The following is a 23,596-nucleotide window of genomic DNA, read 5'->3' as shown; positions in this document are numbered from 1 at the left end:
TATATGGTCGTTCTTCAATTGTATCCCTTATAATCAACTATTAAGTAAAACGTTTGTCAGAGTTTTCCAGGCTTTTCTAGCAAATTATGTAACCTGAAGAGGGGAGAACTCATCAGTTAAAAATATGGAAGGCCTGGGCTTGCAACTGGCATTTCAAGTGGGGGCAGTTCTATGGGGCCGAGTCCTTAACCTCTGGGGCCTGTCCTAGCTGCAAATAGATAATGTCAGAATTGAATCTAATTGTAGGACACTCAACCAGTGTCTGCAGAGTCAAAGCTGGAGAAGTGGCCTTAGAAAGGACACCTCCCATTTGGGGTCAGAAGTGGTATAATAAAAATGCTCACTAATGCACATAATATTATTCTTGTAGTAAAACAAAGCTCCCCGCTCCCAGTCCAATTTTTTTCCCGTTGGGGTAAAGGAGTGCTTTATGTGTAAAAGAACATCCTGCCAACAGGTCAGACCGAGTGCGGCCTCACATAAGTACTACTGCCAAACACCACATCAAGTAGAATTCCTTCATTTTACAGACAATGCCATAGTCAGGGTCAGGAGAGGCTAAAAACCTCTCAGGCTTACACGAGAAAATGTCCTGTGCTTGAGAAAGTGTTTTTTTGTTTTGTTTTGTTTTTTTCCTGTGGGCAGAGATCCACCCCACTCACCAGAAAAGCTAAAGGTCATCATCTTTCTTCATCTCTGGAACCCTGACCTCCTCTGGGCCTGTGGGCCTCAGAAGCTGCTGTCTCCACTCACCTTTCTTACGCAGATTAACCAGCAGGAGAGGACACCATCCCCACAGCAACAGTAATAACACACGCTTACCAAATGCTCCTAAGTGATGGGCACTGGGCCAAGTGCTTTGCCTTTCATCTCTCTGAGTCTTCCCACCAGCCCTGAAAACCCCATCTTGGAGATAGAGAAACTGAGGCCCAGGGAAGTAACCTGTCCACTCACTTCCCCCTCTGCCTACTGTCTCAAAGATCAACTTCCCTCACCTACAGCTGAAGAAGAACCAAATGCAACCCTTGCCTACAGTCAGGGTGGAAAAGCCATCAGGAGATCCATTCATAATGCCCCTGCTTCAACCAGTACTCTAAACCTATAGAAGCTCCTTTTGCAGTGAACTGGTGTTCACTTCCCCACAACTGTCTGATTTTCACAAAACTTCAAAAACAGGGACCTGCATTCAGACATTGGCCCTGTCCCCCAGATGTAAGCAAATACCAGGATTTGTGACCAGCGGAAGCCCTAGCTCATGCCTGTCTGGGGTATGTATGTAACAGGTGTACATACACAATCACAGGCTCTGCTGGCTCGAATCTCAGTTCTGCCAATTACTGCGTGGCCTTCACCAAGTGACCGGCTATCCAGGAGCTCCTTCCTCCAGAGACTGGGGAGATCAGCTCCCGCCAGGCCTCCTCTGGAGACTCAGTAAGCACCTGCTTAGCAGAGCACCTGGCCCAGGGCACACACCCCACAGGACCTGTGTGTGGCTGGACTCACAAGTCCCCGGCCCCTCCCACAGCAGGCCTGCCTTCCTGGGCTTTCCCAGTGCAGGGCCGCCCTCTAGAGCTCTGGGGGCAAAACCTCCTCCAGGAACAGGAGTCCAGCATTTGTCCTGAGTAAGAACATGCTGCAGTTCTGCACTCAGGCTCACAGAGGCACTGCTGCCCCAGGCACATGAGCCTCTACAGGAATCGGTCAGACAAGTCAACACCCAGGAACAGGATCTCCCCCCCCCCTTTTTTTTTTAAACAGAAAAAACAGCTGTGCACCAACAGATTTCAAAGGGAAACACGAGCCGAAATTTTAAAAACCTACGATACCTAAAATGAGAGAACCATACTGTTAAGTAAATTGTACCTCAAGAAACCAGACTCCAACAAAACCTCTTAACTTGAACCAGAGGCCACCCTGGATTGCTGGACACACAAGGGTGGTGAGCTGCACACATGCGCCCTCTAAAGGGGCACCTGGGGAAGTGGCGGCATGCCAGGGAGGGCAAAGAGCTGGGACTAGAAGCTCCAGGGGCACCGGGTCCACCCTGCCCTTGCAACACACACACACGCCTGCTCACTCCAAGTAAGAAAGTCCAGGGATCCTGAAAGAGCACACAGGGATTTAGAACACCCTCAGAGGGGTCCTCTCTGCTTCCTCCTCGATGCCCCAGTATAGGTGAAGGCGCTGTGCCCAGGAGGGACAAGTCCTACGGCCAAAGGCTCACCAGGAATTCCCTTTGTTCCCCACCAGGGGCAGGACGGAGGGGTGGAACCTTGGGAAATCAGTATGGAAGTCCGGCTGCAGGGCTCAAGAGGGCACTACGAGGAGACCCTGAGACCCAGTGGCCCAGGGTGGAGACCTTCCCTGTGGCTCCTCTAGGGGTGCACGGGTTGCATCTGCAAATTGGGTTTCATAACACCTGGGGCTTCTGCATGTGGCTGGCCTAGGTCTCCCCCACCACACAAGGCTGAGAAGGGGGTCTCAATAAACAGCGCCAACCACGCCCACCCAAACACCCCCCAACACGTAGCCAGCCCCACAAAGCCACCTGCCAAGCAGAGGACTGCAAAGGTCAGGCACTTGATTCTCCCTCCAAGAGCTCCCTGGCCACCCTCAGATACGTGGTCTGACTAAGATTCGATACACACAGGGTAACTCAGCCTAGAGGGCCGCTCTCACGTGCAGTTCCCACGCAGACCAAAACATAAAAAGGGAGAGAAGCGCCTCTTCTCAGGGACAAGTGTTCTTAATCACTGAAATGATCTCCTGGCGTTGGGAGGTGAACTTCACTTCATGAAATCCCAGGTAGTGGACGTGCCAGAAGGGAGGAAATGCTGGGCCACCTCGGCTCTCCGCCAACCTGCTGTGTAAGCTGGAGCAGGAGACACTCTCTCTGGGGCTCAGTCCATAGCAATCTTGAGGGGCTTGGAGACACAGGGGCCTGGCTCCAGCCTCAAAATCAGAAAAAAATGCTGCTCTGGTAAACAACCTAAGTACCCACTGAAGGATAAATGGATCAAGAAAACGTGGCAAGCGCTCACACAAACAGCGAAATATTATTTGGCTTGGGGTTTGGGCCTTGGGAAATCTCAATGGGCTTGAAATTTTGAAGAAGAAAATCCTTCACAGATGAACCTGGAGAAATTATGCTAAGTGAAATAAGCCAGACAGAGAAAGACAGACACCAACTGTATCACTTTTATGTGGGACCTAAAAAATAAAAAATTCTAGAAAGAGTAGAAAGTAGTTATCAGAGGCAGTGGGGAGAGGTTGGTGAAAGGCTGCAAATGTTTAGCTATAGGTGAATAAGGTCTGAGGATCTGATGTGTAACATGGCGACTATAGCTCGTAATTTACCATTACCTGAGATTTGCTGAAAGAGTAGAGCTTAAGTGTTCCCCCCCACCCAACCCCCACCCAACAAAAGGTGGTAGATGTGTTAGTTGACACAATGGCGAAAATCCTCTTACAAATGTATGCAACTGCCAAATCATCACGTGCCGCACTTTAAATGTCTTATGATTTTGTCAGTTACACCTCAATGAAGCTAAAAACAAACAAAAAAACCCAACGCTTCTGTGTCCTGTAGTGACTGGCAGCCCCGATGGAGCAGTCCTTGCAGGTGCCCACGAGCCCCCACAGAGCCCAGGGAAGACAGAAAGCAGCCCCTAGGCCCAGGTGGGGCTTCCAGCAGCGGACTCTGCAGGTGAGGTGAGGGGTGAGGTGGCAAGGGCTGGGGCTGCTGCCTCCCTGCCCAACGCTGAGCACTACCCCTCCTCTAGAGGGTGAGCGCCCCAGAAGGCTCCGTGCGGCTCATGGGCAAGAAGCTGGAACAGAGTCTGGATGGTCCCCAAGACCCCTCTGAGCTGCCGTGCCTTCTGTGGGGGTATGTGAAACTGAGCAGCATCCCCCAGCCGGCTGGAGAGGCCTGGGGCAGCGACAGCCACTAACAGAGGCCATAGAAACCACAGGACAGGTGCCAGCTAAGGCACAGGCATCAAGTGCTCCTGCCTCTTGCCAACATCTCGAGAGAAAACCTGGACAGCAGCAAGGGTCCCTGGGCCAGGAGAAAGGGCTCCACAAGCCAGTGCCACTGATGCAGCCATGCACAGCCTCTGTGCGGGACTTCCTCCCTTGGGCTCAGCCCCAGCCTCCTGTCAGGCCCTTAGGGGATACCAGGAAGCTGCATGGGTGCCACCAGTGCCCAGGTGGCTGCAAACACAGCTCCCAGTAGAGACAGGAAGGTCTGTGTGTCAGGGACCAGAGAGCAGACAGGTCTCAGGAAACACAAAGGCCTTGCTGGCCTGGGGGACCCCAAACTGCTTCTAAACCTCAAAGGAATGAATCTAGTTAACCCAGAGATGAGCTGTCCCACACCAGCTGCCCCTCAGAACACCAGTGCACATGAATACCAAGAGCTTTCTGCAAATGGACTCAAGCTCCCCAGCCATCAGCAGGCTGCTTTTGTCCACTCCCAGCACAGGCTCCCCTCCAGGGAGCTAAGAGGCCAGTGACACCTGCCTAGAGACTCACCCCAGCAGGAGTCCCACCTCCACAGTCCCTACCTCCTCTTCCATGCTCCTGGAGCACTGAGAGGCCTCCCCAGGCTGGACTTCGGAAGACTGCCCTACTGCCTGCTGCAGGGCCCGGGCCCAGCCCCAGTCCCAGCAGGGTGGTCTCTCCTCTCCTCCTCTGCCCTTGCTGAAGAGACATGGAGCCTTTGCCCCACACACAGGCTGGCCTCCTCTTTCAAGAGTGGCCACTCCCTTGGCCTGGGGTCTTGTCCCCCAAAAGTCTCGGGATGATCCAGGCTTCTGTGACCTGGGCCCAAGATGGGCCACAGCCAAATCCCACTGAGTTATACCGGCGAAATGGCACTCGGCTCCCAGTAGGTTAGCACACCTGAGCACCATTCCCACAGGCCCTTGCTGCCTGGTGGTTTGCAGAAGAGCCAGGTATAAACAAGGGACTCATTAGGCAAGTGGTGGCATCGGCTGGCCTCCCAGGGAGCTCTCTCCTTCCTAAAACAAGGCAGAGCTGCCTACAGTCTAGCTGTGCCTATGGAAAAGCACATCTCTGAGCCAGGAAAGCTCACCATGGCCTCTTGGTGGCGCCTGTGAGGAGCAGAGGCAGGCTGCAGAAAGGCTCTTTTTTTTGTTTTTGTTTTATTTTAATCCCTGGGCTTTAAAAAAAAAATGCTATGGTCTGAATGTGACCCGTAAAATTCCTTATGTGGAGTCCTGACTCCAGGAGGTGATGGAATGAGGAGGTGGGACCTCAGAAGGTGATCAGGTCCTGGGGATGGAGCCCTCTTAAATGGGATGAGTGTTATGGAAGAGACTGGGGCACCTGGGTGGCTCAGTCAGTTAAGCGTCTGCCTTTGACTCAGATCATAATCCCAGGGTCGAGTCAGGCTCCCTGCTCAGTGGGGAGCCTGCTTCTCCCTCTGTCCCTCTCCCCACTCATGTTTTTTTATTCTCTCTCAAATAAATTAACAGTAATAATAATAATAATAATACCCCACACAGACGTCATGAGGACAGAGCAAGTCTGTGACCCAGAGAGGGCCCTCCCCTGCTGAGTGCTCAAACTGATCTTGGGCGTCCCAGCCTCCAGAAGTAAGCAGTAAATTTCTGTTGTTTATATAGCAGCCCAGACGAAATAAAACAACACATGTAAATATATATATACATTGTGTTTAAAAAAAACACATGGAAGAAAATAAAACAAAAACCCCTTACAATCCTACCACCCAGATTACCCTTTTAACATTTTTGGTGGACCCAATCCCTTTTCTCTATGAATAATATACATAAGCTTACCTCTTTCACTCAACAATATTAACCCCCCACCCCCACCCCCCCAGGTCATTGAAGGTTCTGTACAGATGCACCATAAACACATCTAATCACCGGCCTACCATTGGACGTTTACGTAATTCCTGCATCTTGGCCACTGCTCCTGGCCCAGTGACTAAGCCCCTGAGACCATCCACAGAACCTGGCCCTGTCGCAGCATGTCATGGCTGACACACACCTACAGGGCAACTGAGTGGGAGGCCATGTCCGCCTGCACTCCCCTCCGCTGTCCCAGCAGGCCAGTTCCCCAGCCCCACCTTTCACAGGAGATGGACACCACACTCCGTGGAGCCAGCACACTACCCAATGTCTGCGCCAAGTGATTCCAACGTGTATCCCTGGCTCGACCTCCCCCTCTGTGAACCGTGTGTCCTTCTAACTGCTATTCCAGGATCCTACCTTGTTTTTGAAGTACACCTCGATGGGCATGATGAAGCCAGCGTAACCCGACTCCTCCACTTTGTAAGGGGGCTCCTTGCACACTAAAAAGAAAGGGAAAAATGCATCATCAGCTTCCCGCACATTCCAAGGCCCAGCCGCCAGCAGCAGTAAACTGGTGGCCCCTCTGTGCCTGTGCCTCTTCTCGGGGGCTCAGCTGGCCTCACAGGACTGGCTTTTCAGGAGGCCAGCTCCCCCTGGGAGTGTCGAATCCCATGGAATTCGAAGCACCGCAGGGCAGAGAAGGAGCAGAGCAGGAGAAAGGTGACCCCGCCACAGGAGGAAAGCCACTGAGGGGTGCAGGAAGGGGCCTGAGACTAGCTAAGACAGAGGAGCCACTGCCAGCCACAGGCCGCACAAGTTCAGCCAAATCAGGGCAGTGAGCATAACTCGGGTAAGGTGCCAGACCCTGTGGGGCCCCAGCACCCCCAGCAGGGAGGACAGCATCCACTGCCTGCCACTGCTCAAATACTGGAACTGTGGCCCAGCTGGGTGTCAGTGACACAGACACGGGGAGATGGGAGATGGTGAGTCTCTGCTAGGACTCTCCGGGGTTCCATTTTAGTGCCTAACAAAGGCATTCCCAAGTGACTGAATGGAGACTTGTTAACCCCAGAGATTAAAAAAAAAAAAAAAAGAAAAAGTGAAACTGAAAAGAACAGCAAAGTACAAGTAAAATGACCTCTAGCAACCACGCCCTCCAGAATGAACCTCAATGTTTTGCTATGCATGCTGTCAGGAAGATACTGTTCTCCTGCCTTTTTTTTTTTTTCTTTCTTTCTTTCTTTCTTTTTTTTAATAAATTTATTTTTTATTGGTGTTCAATTTACCAACATACAGAATAACACCCAGTGTTCATCCCGTCAAGTGCCCCCTCAGTGCCCGTCACCCATTCACCCCCACCCCTGTTCTCCTGCTTTTAAGAAAAATCAGAGACGCCTAGGTGGCTCAGCAGTTGAGCATCTGCCTTCAGTTCAGGTCGTGAATCTGGGGTCCTGGGATGGAGTCCCATATCAGGCTCCCTGCGAGGAGCCTGCTTCTCCCTCTGCCTATATCTCTGCCTCTCTCTCTCTGTCTCTCATAAATAAATAAAATCTTAAAAAAGAAAAAAAAGGGGATCCCTGGGTGGCTCAGCGGTTTAGCGCCTGCCTTTGGCCCAGGGCGCAATCCTGGAGTCCCGGGATCGAGTCCCACGTCAGGCTCCCGGCATGGAGCCTGCTTCTCCCTCCTCCTGTGTCTCTGCCTCTCTCTCTATGATAAATAAATAAATAAATCTTTTTAAAAAAAAAAAAGAAAAGAAAAAGAAAAAGAAAAAGAAAAATCAGAGCAGTACAAGTCAGCTCCCCTGGTCCTCCACCCCTCCCTCTCCAGAGGCAATCACTATTGGGAGACAGGAAAACATCCTGCCAATCATGAAAAACCATTAAGCACATGTCTGCACCAGTCAGGTAATTCTTAAGTGGGCCGGAAACTGCTGGAAAACAGTGCATGGGACATAATGAAAAAGGATTCTTACAAATTAAAATGGTGTAAGGTTTTTCTTTGAAAAAAATCTTTTCAGCTCTGAGGTACCTCATCCAGTATCACACGTTAAAGATCTCATGACTCTCATCTGTCCCAACAAAGCTGGCCAACAGGGTAGGTTTGGAATAACTAGGGACCTTCAAAGGCAGGGCCAGCTGAAAAGTCTGTGCGGGACCCCAGTCTTCAAACCACAAGGGAGGAAGGGACCAGCTTGTGGCTCAGGCTGCAGGAGCCCCTCTGGTCTCATTGACCAGGGCAGTCTGGCGCCACAGGACAGCCACAGGGCTGTGAGCTGGCCTTGGCTCCTGGAACCTTGCCTGAGGCTCCCTCCACCCCATCCCACCCTCCCCAGCTGAAGACCCCGCTCCCTTCAAAGTTGAGCTGGAGGCCAGCTACCAGCTCCTCAGCGGTGCGCTCACTGGGCACTCTAGTTGCCAGTCCCCACACCCAGCCACAGCAAACACTTCCTGAGGGGGCAGGACCTCGTACACCGTTGGTATGTGAGACTTACTCAACTGGACTGACTTCCCCACCAGGTATCGGGGGAGGGGGAAAGGGGCTCCCAAAACGGCCCCAGGATATGCCATAGCACACAGCATAACCTCCTGGAGGCCAGTGGTGTCCCTGGCTGCCTCTGTCCAGCACCCTGAACACTGTTACCTGACATCAGGTAATATATGTGAGTTATTATTGCTACCAAATACAGCAGTAACTGCATCCATTCATCCACTCTGGCACTGTCTACATCTGGCAGTGTCAGGTGCCAGAGTGAGGACAGAGGAACAAGGACAGGCTTGGCTTACTCTGGATGTCACCACCCTCAGTCTGATGGTCAGCTCACGTAGAAGTAAGGAGCAGCCCTGCCTCCAGGACAACAAGCTGAGTCAACAGGTAGTAAACCCAGGTGGCCTAGGAACACTATCACATGTGACGTCAGCAGCCAATCTCTATTCCAGGCAGTGTCCTTCTGCTCCTCAGACATCCTCCTGTGGAGGCTGTGCACCCCAAACCACCTCCTATCCCCCCTTTTAAACCTGCATCTCTGAGCATCCCAGAGCTCAGGACCCAGGCTGCCCACCCCCCACCAAAGGATCCGAGGCCACCTTGACTCCTCCCTCTCCCAGCTCACCTGTTGGGAAGTGCTATCACATCTACCTCCAAAACACTTTGGGAAGCACCCACCGTCCCGACACCCTACGCCTCTGCTCCAGCCTGGACACCCTGCCTCTCACATGTGTTACCACCCAGCACCTCACTGGCTACACTGCCTCAGGCTCGCTCCTGGGTATCTTCTGCAGAGGCAGCTGTAATGATCATTCTAAACTGTGAACCGGACCATGTCCCCAATGGTCCCCACTGCCTTTAGGACCAATCTCAAGCCCCTCAAGGGTGTTGCAAGGTGATTCGTCATGACCAGCCTCTTCTCTTGCCAGCCTGGCCTTGGGTCCTAGATCCAGCCACACTGATCCTCTCACATCACAGATCATTTCCTTCTGATGACCTCATCTTGAAATTGGGGGGTCCACTCCCTAAACCAGAAGCCCGCTGGTCAACAAAACCTACCCTGCCTTACAAAGAGCTCTCAGTGAGGGTTCCTACCTGTAGGAAAGAGCCCAAAGAAACAGGAGAACACATGAGAACTTAGGGAAAAAAACAACAAGCTAGAGCCAATGTCCTCAGATCCAAGATATGCCCAACAAATAAAAACAAAATATTTTAAAAAGGCCAGTTAGAGAGTAGGAAAAGGCTCTTGGATGTCAGAGTACTTACAAAAGTGCTTTTATAACTCAAAAGAAAGACTAGAAAGTAAAGTTGAGGAAACCTCCCAGGACACAGTGCAAAAAGACACATTTTTAAAGGAGAAGATGTAAAGAAACAATTCAGATTAAACAAATAATAACAACAGCTAATATTTATAAAGCACCAACTATATGCCAGGCACTGTTCTTAAGCACTTTATACATATTAATGCATTATTCCTTAGGACAACCTTGAGACAAACAATTGCTTCTGTTTTACAAATGAAAAGATTTAAGGGGGGGGGGGGGGCTAAGTAAGAAGCATCCCAGAAAGAAAAAAGAAAAAATAGAAAGAAATTGTCAAAGAAGTGGAAGAAAACTTTTCAGAGTTAAAAATGAAGCACACCAAACAGCAACATTAAGAACAACAAAAAGACCTCAGAGACAATGCTTATAAAAAATATCCTAGTGCTTCTAGAGAAAAGTAAACAAACTAAAGAGGTCATCTGCAGTACCATCAAAACCCAGAAGCATTGGATTCCTTGGAAGACAATGAAGCAATATTTTAAAGTTCTCAGTGATAGCAAGTCTCAAACTATAATATTATACCCAACCGAACTGTCGGTCAAGTAAGAGACCCAAATAAATGGCTCTCTCCAATGTACTAGAAGTCAGAATTTATTTCCCATGTGTCTCTCTTCAGAAATTGCTTAAATAATTAGTCTCTTGGGATATTACTTTAGAAATTCCTCTAGTAAAACAATAAGCCAAAACATAGGGTAATAGATAAATCCCCCCAATAAAGAGACCAATAAAGTCCCAGGATAATGGCTAAAGAGGTGGCTTTGACAGCTGTCAATCCTAATTAGAGAAGGAAGATAAAGAGAACCAGAATGAAATATCCAGGAGGGGGAAGAAAAAAACTCCAAAACTCCACTAAATAAAGGAAATGATTGAGAGAATTTGAAAACAGTGAGGCTTTTCGGACATCAAAGAACACCACAAGGAGAAAAAAAAGAGAGAAGCAAATTACTTAAAGTTATAGCCCCAACGTGAGGCAAAGTAAATAGGAATAATTTTAGCCAAGAAGGATTTAAAAGGACCCATTTGACCTTGACGTGACCTTGAGTATTCTCCTTTGGGTGGCCTGGAGCTCAGAGGGTGAGTGAAATGCTGGCAACTTGACCAGCCCAACAGGGAACAGAATCAACAGCACAGTTGGTTTCCAACTTCTAGAATTAACCCCTAATCTGGGAGCAGAAGTATAACCCCCAAAAGGAGGGGTGTAAGGTTCAAGGAAGGACAGGGGTGTTTAGGTCTTCTCTTTGAGGTGGAAAGTCACAAAGCATGGACAAAAGTTGACAAGGCTGGAAAAGCCATTCATTCACTCAATAAATATTTAGTAAGCACCTACTGTATCCTTTCAACACCAGGGTCACAGCAGCAAACTGCATATAGCAAGACATAAATCTCTCACTTGGGGGAGGAAGGAAGATGGACAAGATGAGTAACATGTATAATATGTTAAGATGGGGCTAAAGAGGGAAAAAAAAGAAAGAAAAGAAAAAGGCCATGAAGCATGTGGCATGTGGGTGGCTGAGCAAAGAAACCGGGAGTTAGAGCCAGCAGCAGCCAGAGGTCTTCCTCAAAGGGTGACGGGAGCCCCCGCTGGAGGAGGCCAGCAGGTTTACCTCCTTGTTCAAAGTCACAAAGATAATCACTGAACACAAGTCACTCACCTACAAAACGAAAGAAGAGACGCTAGAGGGAGGGCTTAGGACAGGGCTGGGAAGTTAAAAACATGGTTTTAATTTGGAAAATCAAGAAGTAAGTAGCAAATCTCCTTCCACTACTCAAAGATGTTGGGGAAGGAGACACCCAGAAAGGACTTGAGAGCCCAGGGCAGCAGGGCCAGTGTGAGACAGGAAGGGAAACTTCCCGCCCTCCACACTCCTGCTGGGTTTGTTGTGAGCACATGTTTGATTTAAAAAACATTTTTTAAGTACATCAAGTGTAATTTAAGAGAGACCTGTATGAAATTCACTCTCTCTTTAACCCAATCCATGTCTCATTGACAATTGGCAAGATGTGTGTCACCGACACGGTAGTGTTCACTATTCAGCACACTTGGGACAGCTGCTCTCAGCATACAGGTGTCCACATTCCGAGACTTCACAACCAGCATGCTTCAGCTATGGATCACACCTCTGCCCCCAAACTGACACATTCAGAGAGTGCCCCCCACTCACCACCCCATTTCCGAGGTACCTGGAAATCAGCGTGTGCTGCTTCCACGTGACCACAGCCGGCTATGGGGCCTCTCTGAACCTCAGTGAACACATCTACCTTGCAGGGATTCTGGGAGGCCCCAGGGCTGTCACAAACATGGTGCGTGGCAGACAGCAACTGCATGATACACACAAACTGCCATTTGTGTGTGTTACTTCTGGTGGCTACTTGGCTACTGGCCCAGGCAGGGTGGGGTGAGGACAAAGCTGGATGGAACCATCACCCTGGGGCCACCCCAGAGAGAAGGAGAGGAGATAGGTAAGGGCGACAGTGAAGAACTGGAGAGGAACATGCCAAAGGCAGCACAGAGGCCTCGCCCAGGACGGTGGCCTTGCCAGCAGGTGGATACCTCTAAGCAAATGGGCATACCGGGTGCCCCAGCCCCCAGGCCAGTGTGCAGATCCTGCTTTAAAGCACAGGCTGTGCAGTGGGCCCTCTGGAGCCTGTCTTCCACTGTCAGGGCATTGGAGGGAGAACAAACAGGGACCCCGCACAGGAGAACTTAGCAGGAAGCACCCAGTAAGGGCTGCAGATTATTACTATTAAAAGTGCTTTACAGACATCTGCTGTTGTAGAAATCAGAGCTGCTCTCCTCCAGGACAGGAAGGAAGGAAGGAAGGAAGGAAAAGGAGCCCAAGTGAAGACCCAAGGAAGAAGAAATAAGGGAAGGGAATAGCTGAGAGCTAATGGAAGAAACCGGAAGAAAAAGAAATGACTACCACACAGCTAGGAATCTCCAGTTGCTGTCCCTTGTGAACCAGAACTTTCTCCATGTGTAACAGACATCATTTCCCCACCAGACCACAAGCCACTTGCTGGCATAGGCACAGGCCCCCAGGGGATCCCACGCTGTGCTCCTGCTTCAGCCTGAGGCCATCCATACCAGCCCCTGCTCAATCCCCATGGCCCCAAGGCCCCCAGCACTTGGGGTGGAGAGCTCAGCAGCCTCTCTCCCCGCCCTGAAGCACTTTTCCAGCAAAAAAAGTCCTTCTCTCCTTTATCAACACATCCATCCACAAAACCACTTACTAGACCCCTGTGAGGTGACACAGGTCACCTGGGAGACTCAATGGTAAGAAAAGCAGACACGGCCCCGGGCCCCAAAGAGCTAACAGGAAGGTCACCAACTTCATTCCCAATTCCCCAGGAAGGATTCTGTGACCATCCCCCCCACACCTCTCCGCCCCATCAGACTACTGGGCCACAGGTAACGGAGACCTGTGCGGGATATAGGTAGGAGGCACTTAGTGCTGCTCAACCGACAGTGGTCTGAGGGGTGGAGCAGGGACGGAAGACACAGAAAACAAGACGGCAGGGAAATGAGAACCTTCATGCTTTTCGACCCAAATATCACGAATTCTTAAACCGGCATCTCTCATCAAATGTCGGCCCAATAAGCAATCTCCTGATTACTCACCAGGTGGGAGTAAGTGGCCCTTCCCACCCACGGGCCACTGGCTATGTTCTCTGGATGCCTCTCAGAGCCCAAGTCTAAACAATGACACAAGGCACAGTCACCAACTCCTTTGGGCTTTCCCTACAATGAGCTCTTCGGCTGAAGAAGCAGAATGGAGGGAGGAGAACCATTTTATGTTACGGTCGGAGAAGGGCTGCATCCTGGCTGGATACCTCCCTGCCAGCGTGGAGAGGGGTGCAAGCCAGCGGCTCAGAGTGCAGCCCGGCTGGTCCCGGGGAGGGGGTGGAAACAAGCCTTTCAAGGAATGATGACACATGCGTTATGTCACAACACTCGGTCCCGCCGGGCTGGGGGCACTCACCTCGCTTGGGCTTGGGGAAGCTGTCATGCAGCCGGAAGACCACTTTCTCCACGAAGTGCTGGATTTCACATTGCTCGGGGCCACGGACAAACACCATCCAGTCGTGGGTGAACCCCTCTGTGGTGGGCTTCTTGCGCAGTTGGGCACGGTGTCCCAGCTCTAACTTGACCTGGACAGTGCACTGGAGGGAGACAGAGGCAGGCACAGGTCAATGAGGAGCCCAGAGCAGGGGACTGTGAGATGTCCCACCCCATCACCTACGGTCAACGCTGACTGCAGGAAATGAAGACTCACCAGCACAGCCATGGGATTCCCAACCCACAGCTTCCAGTGGACCAGGCTCCATGTGAGCTGCTTGGCAGGCCCCCTCTCCCCAGCCTGCCCACTGGAGGCCCTGCACTTCCTCCCATCCTCCCCTTCATCCTCCATCCCAGTCAGACAATCTCCCCGCTGTCCCGCCAACAAGCCCTGCTCGTTCCTATCTCAGGGCCTTGGCACCTGTGGTTCCCTCAGCCTCAGGTGCTCTTTCCCTAGGCCTTTCCGGGGTTGGCTCCTTCCTGTCACTGAGGTCTCAGCTTGAATGTCACCTCCTCTGGGAAGACCCCTGGCCACGCAATATGAAAGCACCCACCACCACTCCCGTTACTCTGTGTCGCATCGTTATATCCTTAGCATCTGTCACTACTGGAGACCATCCTGCTCACAATCTATTGGCTCTGCTCTGACGTCTGACTCTTGGGGGTGGCTCCTTGTCTGGAGCTGGAATCCTCACCAAGAGCTCTCTGAATACAACTCTCCCAGTGTGACCCAGAGGGCAGTTACTTCATTTTACAAATGAGGAAACTAAGGCCCCAGGATCGCGCTGCCAAGCCGCACACAGTCAGCTGGTAGGGAGCAGGGCCGGGATTCGAGGGCAAGTGTGTGTCCCCTGGGGGCCTGCTCCCTGAGCCCCTCTGCCATCTCCCCTCCCTGGTCAAGTCACCCAAGCTCCTCGATTAAAGCGTGTTCGCTCCTCTGCCCCATGGAATGCTTCTGGAGAACAGAGACCCTCGGGGTCACCAGAGACCACACAGACACTGGCTTTCAGTTTTAAAAGCAGAACGGTGGTTCATGGTGAGAACGGAGGCACCAGGAAGAAGCCACATGGGGACAGGTCCCAGGTGGACCCGCCGCCTCGGCAGTCGGGCTCCCTTCATTACACACGTGCGTGACGCTGTGCCTGAAATGGAACATAGCTCGTGCCAGTTCTACTCCAGTGAACACAAAGCCACAAAACTTTCAAGGCACTCACAACGCCTAGGTGGGCCAAAACCACTGACAGGGAACCCACTGTCAACATCCACTCAGGTCTGTAAGATCCTCCCCAGGCTTCTCATAGATACAGCCTGACACCTAGTATCAAATGCAAGAATGTTACAAAGAAAGCGGAGGCCAAGTGGACACTTGTTCCTAAGTGCTGAGGCAGCCAAGAGCAAGTTGCTGGGTAGCGCAGCCCACACTTCCCCACAAAGCCCCCCCTCCAGGAGCCACCCTCCCCGCCGCCCCCGCCAGACTGCCTGCTGTCCTTTGGACCCCCTTTCTCCCCAGCTGACCTTGTGTGTCCTCCTGCCTCTTCTGTGATTCCTCCCCCAGGGAGCAGACCCCACCACGGGCGTCCACCCTTCCTCCTCACCCTCAGGCACTGCCAGGAAAGAAGGACAGACACCAACTATGGCTCTGCTGGTCTGGCTTTCAGGGGCTCACCACTCCTTCAGAATAAAGTCCAAACCCTCAGCGCACCCCGCATTTCCCACCTGTTTCCTCAAGCCTGAAATGCTCATCCTTTTTCACTTTTTCAGTGTATTGAAGTCAGAGTGCGTCCTGCCATCCACATGTAGGTTTTACGTGCTGCGGTGCACATGCGCCCACGCGCGCGCACACACAAACCATCCCCAAGCTGGTGGCATGCCTCAGAAGCTCCACTGGAGTCTGGGTACAATCCAGTCCACAGCACCCACTTCATCCCCACCCTGCTGCTCCTTGGCTGCTCACTGCTGCCTCCGCAGGGACCGCATCTAGCTCTTCCTTTTACTTCTGTCTTGGAACCACCATACACGAGGCGTCAATAATACCAGAGAGTTTAAACTAGAGAGCCCTCTTGGATCAGCACATTCTAAGTGGTACTTTCCAAGAGGGAAGGGCCAGCAAGGACACTGATAAGGACAGGGTGATCCCAGGATACGGAAGAGCTGGCAGGAGGCTCTACACACAGAGGGGGCAGTTGTGAACCACGGGGTAGGCGATCCCCCAGCCGAGGATGGCAGCCGCTGTGGGGCTCCACAGGGAAAAGAGCAGGGATTCGGCGCATCCGGGGCCACCAGAGGGATGGGTGGGGATCAGGACGGAGCATTTAGATTCCACACAGCAGAAGTGACAGTCGATTGTAAGCAGATGATGGATGCAAGGAAACAGTATCTGAGGCAAAAATTCCCCGGCCATTGTATACAGTTTAGCGCTGAAGGCAGAAAAAGGACAGACGGACAAACAACAAGACTGCACGGGGGCAACCAGAGGGAGTGGCTGGAAGAAGAGATTCAGTCGAGTCTGAAATGGGAGAACTGGCAGGACTTAAGAGTGGATGGAGGGGCGCCTGGCTGGCTCAGTCAGCAGAGCATGCGGCATGTGATCTCAGAGTCACGAGTTCGAGCCCCCCATTGGGTATAGAGATGACATGAGGGATAAGCTAACAATCTTAAAAAGAAAAAAAAACAGTGAATAGAGGAGAGACAAGGAAGCTCACCCCAAGACCCAGGGCACTGGGACGCTGCTGATGCCGAGTGCTGGCATGGAGGGGCAGCGGGGACAGGTGACGGGCTGCTCACGGGGAAACACCACACCAGAAGCTAGAGACGAGGGACTAAACATCTGGATAAACAAGTAATGCTCAAATCAAACACAAGCACCCACCTGCAGAGCATTGCATATGGGCCACGTTCAACGTAAATGAACCTGAACGGTATTTTCGTTCCCCCGAGTGGACTGCAATCCCCAGATGCCCTTACACGCGGTACAGAAACTCTGCCTTGGTCGCCCACCTGTCTTCACACTGAGAAATCAGGGGACATTCCCTGGATTGCTGGGAGGGCTACAGGTGAACTAAATGCGTCTGACCACAACCATACACCGGCAAACGACTCTGACTTTTGGTTCTTCGGAGTTTGCCGCTGTGTCCTGGAGTCTGCTATTCACCACTCGGGCTGCCTTCCCAGCATTTCTGATGAGCTGGGGCTCCTACCCAGGGCACACAAGGGGCAGGGCAGTTATTGTGAAAGAATGGAAGACCACAGTTCCGTCGGAGAGGGAGAGAATGAAGTGCCAAAAAAACGCTCCAGAGGCCAAAGTAAACAGGAAGGTTGGGAAGCGGCGCTGGGTGATCTCGGCAGCTGGCAGACCGTGCCCACAGCTCTGCCCGGGCAGCATCTATGCCCCGAGGGCTGGCGCCAACTCAGCCTGGACACCCCCCAGGCCGGAGGGGCCACCGACAGCAGACGCTGCTGCTCTGGGGAGAGGAATGCTCCCCCGAATGCATGAATCTTTCAAGAAATAAAGATGGGGGAAATCACACAGATTCTGAGCCACTTAGAGAAGAAATCACTGATTCGGTAAGACATTTAAGCTACTTGAACTCGAGGCCAGCAAGAAACTGAGCCCTCGCCAGCTACTCTGACTTGTCAAGTCATGATAATTTATTAGCACAACTAAGCCAATTCCACGTTCACGGGTTCTGCCCCCCTCCTGCCTTCCTCCACCTGGACTCCTTCCCCACGCGTTAGAACCAAAGAATTGAAGTAAACCAGTTAACTTTTGCTCCAGGAAGGGTGTGTGGCTTTATAAAGAGGTTAACTGCCAGTTGGGTTAAGCTCTCAACCGTCTTGGAAGGAATGCATCTCACTTGTCCCGCCTGCTGCTTGGAGGCACTCTGCGCAGACTCCAGGTGGGTGGCTGGAAGTAGCCCAGGGGACCCGGCCTGAGTGTGTGCAATGTCCCAGCACCCTGGGAACCAGTTTGCCACCCACTCCCCCAACAAAAGCTGTGGACAAAGGGGCAACATTCCAGGCGTGCCCTGGAAAGAGTTAACTATTTTACTTCTGGGAAATCATCTGGAAGACCTGCAGATGTAGAGTGAGTAGCTCAAGGGCTCTGAGGGGAAAGGGGGGGGCAGGGGGGACAGTTAGGCTTGGCCTAAGGGCCTCAGCTGGGCACTGCTTCCTCCAGATCAACTGGAACCCAAGGGTGGTAATCCTAAGTCCTGCAAACCAGGCAAACGGTCCCTGGAGGGCACTTCCCAGGCCCTTCTTCACTGAATAGGAGAGATCCCCCCAAATGTGGACTCAAATGGCCAATACCTGGCAGAGTGAGCAAGGCTCCTTCCAATAGCTCCACTGCTTCAAAGGCCTGTCCTCATCAGATTCTTCCCACACGCCATGAACCCTACCCTCGGCCTCGGCCCCCAAAGGCAGGTCTTTAACAATGAGTTTATCTGTAAGAATTGCCCTGATTTCCCCTTGGGAATTCATACTTTACCAAGTGGTATAATTATGCCTGGAGTTTGGCTACTGTATCTAATTTCCTCAGATACAACAAATTCCCTCCCCTCCCAGGAGGAGAGAACACCGAAGAGCCTTTTCCCCTCATCGGCCTAGACTGGCCGTGCCAAGTGCCACTGTGTCTGGCAGGGCTGCTGGCAACATGGTCCACACATACAGAAACAGGAGACGGTCCTGGCCCCACAGAGTGACAGCAACACACAACCAAATAAGACAGTCTTTGCAGAACTTTCTTCCCCCAGACCCAGCTCGAAACTCTCAAGAGCAGGCACTGGATCAGAACTTGAGAAAGATGGGAACATGATGGTTATCCCTCAGTGACAATCCTCTCAAGCAGAAGACTGCTCACCCAGAGGACAGAGCCAAGGGACCTATCACAACCCCTGCATGAGGCCTTGGTCTTCTGAAGAGTGACACAGAGGGGGCTGCTGGCTAGCACCTGCACTCCTCATCTGGCCTCGTCCCTTAAGGCTCATGACAAAGGGACAAGAGGGGGCTCAATGAATGTCTCCTTGGAAACTCAAAAGATAAGTGTGCAGACCAGGAAGATATGCAAGGACACCCCCAATCCTCCGTTTTCGGGTTCCCAGGAATACTACCCTTACCAGCCTGCCTGGACAGGGTTCCTATTACATACGTGTATTTGCACACATGCCCACAGACAGGGAGATGGTGTACTGCCTATCACCAAAGTTCTCCGGGAAGCTGTGCTGCGAGATTTCTGAAAGAGCACAACCCTAATAAAGGCATCCATCTGCAGGCCAGGTGAGCCTGGTTACAAAGTGACCGATCCCTAGTAACTTTTATGTAACCAACAGTTGGCAGAGCCAAGTGCAAAACTCCGAGTTGAGTTAGAAACTACGATGGATACTACGATACTACGATGGATGGATACGGGGCACCTGGGTGGCTCAGTCCCTTACGCTGTGAAGCGTCTGAGTCTTGGTTTCAGCTCAGGTCATGATCTCAGGGTCGTGGGATAGGGCCCTGCGCTCAGAGAGGAGTCTGCTGGACATTCTCCCTCTCCCTCTGCCCCCTCCCCCAGTTCACTCACTCACACCCATTCTCTCCCTCTAAAATACATAAAGGAATCTTAAAAAGAAAGAAACAAACAGTGATGGACATAAAGGTGAACAGGATTCTGGTTCCTACCTCAAGTACTTTACAATGGATTATCTTTAGGACAAACCACTCGGTGGGTCAACTTTCCAGTTCTAGTTTCAGAGCTGACAGGGGGAGAATCCTGTCAACCTGGAGTCAGTTTCTCCGCAAGGTTTGGGGAAAAGGACACAGTTTCCTAGAAATCCCACTTGGTCCTGACTCCTCTCGGGTCCCTCCTGAGCCTCCATTTCCCTATCTGTAAAATGGGTCATCACTATCAGAAACAAACCTCCTCTTCTGGAGCAACAGAGGATGGGCAACAGCAGTGGGTCTCACATTTAAACTCGGGAGAATCTGCAAGTATCATTTCAAAGGCACAATTCAGTGGGACAGCTGCCCACCTCAGAGGACAGGCCCAACACTTCTGTGCACCACCCAGATGCTGACACCACCTAGGCCATCGCTCTGCCCAGAGACACTGTGCCCATCCTCCTTTCTCCATGTTCTCACCATCTGCTCAGTCTTTACTCAGGCCGATTCCTTCCACACCAACCCATGCCTCCAAGCCATGACCCCCCAAAATACAAACCTCACAGACAATGATCTGAAAGTACGGGATGGGGGTTGGGGGAATCAAATAGGTGGGTTACAATCAGGGCAAAGGGAACAAGAAAGACTTTTCCTGGTCACGTGGAAAGGATTTCAATGCTGAGAAGTTGGGAGCCCAGAGCTAAATGCAGGCCCCCTTCTTAGCCGAGCCTGAAAGTTCTAGAGAATACAGCAGGAAGGTAAAGAGAATCAAAGCCTTCCAAAGCAAGCGGGGCAAAGGGCCCTTAGGGGAAAGTCCTGTTGTTTCCCATCAGGCTGAGACATTTTACAGGTTTATGGCATTTCGGGGGAGAAAGGGAAAGCCAAGATTCTGGGGGATTCAAAGTGTTTTCCATGCACCAAAGTCATTCTGGAACACGCCCAGCCAACTCACCCACTTGGGTACAGGACACCATTCTCTCCTGTCTTCCCAGGGACTGTCACCTCCGTAAAGAAGGGAAAGAGCTTCCAGGCCTCTCCCAGATTGGCAGAAAGGCGACCAGCAATAGAGAATCAGACCACAGAATGCCACATACTTTCCTTTGGGATCCGTTTCACTTGCAAATACTTCTGCAAGGATCTAGACTAGCACTGCCCCATGGAACTTTCTGCCGTGATGGAACTGTTGTCTCTCTGAGCTGCCCATTAAGGCAGCCAAGAGCTCAGTAGTGGTAAATGGGCACTTAAAATGTGGCTAGTGCCACTAAGAAACTGATTTTTTCATTCCGGTGCATCTGAATTTAAACAGCCACAGGTGCTAGCGGCTGCACACGGGGCAGTGGGGATCTCGCTCTCCCAGCCCGAGTGTCATCACCACCAGTCCACTCAAGCAAGACTCTTCTCTCCCTTGGTCACGGCCAACAATGCCACCTACCCCCACCATTCCACTGACATAAATGACAACCACTCCGACAGCCAGGGCCCAGCAAATCATAGGGGAACAGACCCACTTGGGCCTACGATACCTCCTCGGTGGACTGGCAGGTGGGTGACAGGAAGGAGCCACATCCTATGCCTGCGTGATACCCAACAAGACTTTCCCGCAGCAGGGAGAGGGGCTTCAATGAGAGTGGACGCTGAAGGTATATTGTTTTCTTAACTCAGTACAGGCTGGAGGCAACGAGCTCTGTCCCTTCAAGGGAACTCACACCACGCTACAGAAATCCACCACTCGACAGCTGTAAACTCTACCCCACTTCTCAAGAGAAAGGCCGCAATGATCCTGCACCACCACAGGTGACCAGGATGGGCAAGGGGAGGTCTCCTGCCCACGCGCCCCTGAAACCTCACAGTCACTCAGTTCCTTAGCAGACAGAGCCGCCTCAGTGGCGCCGGCAGCCAGGGACGCCCCAACCTGCCCTCGCTGACTACAGATTTCAGCTGCCACCCCCACTGCCCCACACCACGGCCCTTTCCTGGCCTCGTGCCCTTGGAAGCCAGGGGCAGTAGGCAAGGATGAAGAAATAATGACCCCGTATTGGGGGCCACAACAGTCCTGGGCTTGAGAGGGGAAGAATGAGGGTACTGAAAAGGAGGCTGTGCAGAGCTGGTGAAGGGGGGACTCCTGGAGGGGACGAGGCCATGGGGAGAGTTTACGGAGGCTGGGCAACCACCCTGGGTCTGGAGCAAGGCTCTAAGATGCTGGGGAAGGAAGGGATACGGGGTGGGCTCGGGGAGACGATGGTGGCTGAAAGCCAAAGCGTCAGGCTGGGGGATGCTGGGAGGAAGTGGGAGACCCTGAATGCAAGGAGAGAGGTACAGGGGGGGCTGGGGAAACTGCAGGTGTGTGGAGGGAAGCCAGCTGAGGGTGGAAGAGGCAGACCGAGACCTGGACTCAGAGGGAAAACGAGGGGGGAAATGTGAATCAGGCTTGCAGGGGCAACGAGGACCCAAGCTGAGGGGAGTGAGGCATCTGGTGTATGAAGGGCTTGGGGGCTCCAGGTGGGAGCACGAAATGCTCCCCCCCCCCCCCCCCCCCCCCCCCCCCGCCCCATCACCCCGAGAGGTCTGAAGGTGAAAGAGAGCCCCTTAGGCACTAGGGGCCGGGGGGCTGACCAGCTGGAAACCAGGGGGAAGCGAGCAAGCAGGGGGTGGGGGGTCAGAAGTGTCTGAGGAAGCAAGCCCACGTCCACAGCGTCCACAGCGGGGATGAGGCGCTGGGCTCCAGCCGGCCTGGGCCCCTGCGGGGAAAACCCCAGGCCCCAGCCCGAGTTCCAGGGGAAACGGTCCCCCAGGCTCAGGCAGTGGCAGGGGCGAGGGGGAGAGAATGGGGGACGAGGAGGCTTCGGGTGGGCCGAGGTCTGAGCAAGCGGAGGCTGCACCGAGGTCCCAGGATTGGGGTGAGGAAGAGGCGGCGGCAGGGCGCTGGTGCGGGAGTGCGAGGGCACTCGGGGGCGCGGGGTCCCGGGGGCAAGGGAGACAGGCCCTGGCTGCAAAGGAGGGTGGCACGGGCCAGACGTGACGAGCCTGCGGGGTCCCGGGGGCGGCGGTGGGGCTCGCTGGGCCGGGCCGGAGCGCCCAGGGGAGCCTGCGGGGACGCTGGGCTGGGCTGGGGGCCCGGGGGGCTGGGGGCCCGAGGAGCGTCCCCGAGGGCGCGGGGCCGGCCGGGACCCCACGGGGTCGCCCCGGGGCGGGGGCGGGGGCGGCGGCGGCGGCGGCGGGGGGGGCGCGCGTCTCGGGGGCCCGGGGAAGCCCGCGGCGCCCCCGCCGGGCCGGGGTCGCGGGTGGGGGAGGGGCGCCCCCGCCCCGCAGGAAGGCCGGGGGAGCGGCGGGCGAGCACAAAGCGCGGCGGGCGGGAGCCGGGCGTAGGCGGGGAGGCCGGGACCCAGGAGGGCCCGAGGAGGGCCCGGCGGGCGGGCCGTGGGAGGGAGGGAGGGGACCGGGCGGGCGGCGGGCTGCGCTGGGGCGGCGCGGCCGCTCCTCACCTGATTGTCCATGGCTGGCGCCCCGCCCCGCCCCCGGGCCCCGCGTCGCTCGCCGCCGCCGCCGCTCAGCGCCGCCCCGCCGCCCTCATTGTCTGTCAGGCGCCGCCGCCGCCGCCGCTCCCGGCTGCCCGCCCGCCCGCCAGCCCCGCGGAACCGGAAACCACCGCCAGGCCGGGTCGCGCACCGACCGCGGGCCCCCGCCGCCGACTCTGGCCCGCCGCCCCGACTGACGGCCGCCTGGGCGAATCGGCGGCGCGGACGGCCGCCCGCGGGGCGGGACTTCCTGCCTGGCGGGGGCCTGCCGGGCTGCGGTCGGAGGGACGAAGCCCCCAGCCAATGGGAAGCCCGAGCCGGAGGGGCGGTGGGAGGGAGGGAGGGAGGCGCGAGGCGAGCCCGGCGGAGGGGAGCGCGAGGTGTGCGCCGCACGTGGAGGGGGGCGGGGGCGGGGCGCGCTGCCGCGCCTGCGCACTGCGGCCCGCAGGGGGCGCTGCCTCGTGGCCGCAGCCGGCCCGGGGGGCGGGCGGGGGCGGGGGCCTGAGCGCGACCGGGTCCCGCTGAGGTGGCGGCTCGAGCTCCGCGCTCTCGGGCCGGGAGCCCTGGGGACGCTTTTGTTTCCTGGCCCCGCCTGCGGCTACCGAGTCACGCACGGGGCTCGGGGCTCTGGAGCTGTAAATCTCCAGCGCTGGGTGTGCAGCGGGGAAAGCCTGGTCGACTCGCTCGCTTCTCTCCCCCCAGCCCCCGTACCCGCGAGTCTCAGTTTGCACATCTGCG

General features: G+C 54.0%; 1 protein-coding gene across 2 annotated transcripts in view; it reads right to left on the bottom strand.

The window, feature by feature from the left end:
* Positions 1-23,030, bottom strand: part of MLLT1 (MLLT1 super elongation complex subunit) — a 67,623-nt gene extending 44,593 nt beyond the window's left edge. The window contains exons 1-3 of one of the 2 annotated variants that reach the window (XM_072721652.1): positions 22,826-23,030; positions 13,627-13,807; positions 6,258-6,340 (exon numbers count right to left, since the gene is read on the bottom strand). In XM_072721652.1, coding sequence (XP_072577753.1) covers positions 6,258-6,340; positions 13,627-13,807; positions 22,826-22,837 — 276 coding nt within the window. In that variant the 5' untranslated portion in view covers positions 22,838-23,030. The remainder of the gene's footprint in view (positions 1-6,257; positions 6,341-13,626; positions 13,808-22,825) is intronic. The other variant, XM_072721651.1, reaches the window with a different exon arrangement.
* Between the last annotated feature and the right edge of the window lie 566 nt (positions 23,031-23,596).

Source organism: Vulpes vulpes, chromosome 9, assembly GCF_048418805.1.
Source record: "Vulpes vulpes isolate BD-2025 chromosome 9, VulVul3, whole genome shotgun sequence".
In the NCBI taxonomy this organism is placed as follows: Eukaryota; Metazoa; Chordata; class Mammalia; order Carnivora; family Canidae; genus Vulpes; species Vulpes vulpes.
The sequence above is the reverse complement of the archived record's forward strand: the minus strand, read 5'-3'. Positions and strand labels throughout refer to the sequence as shown.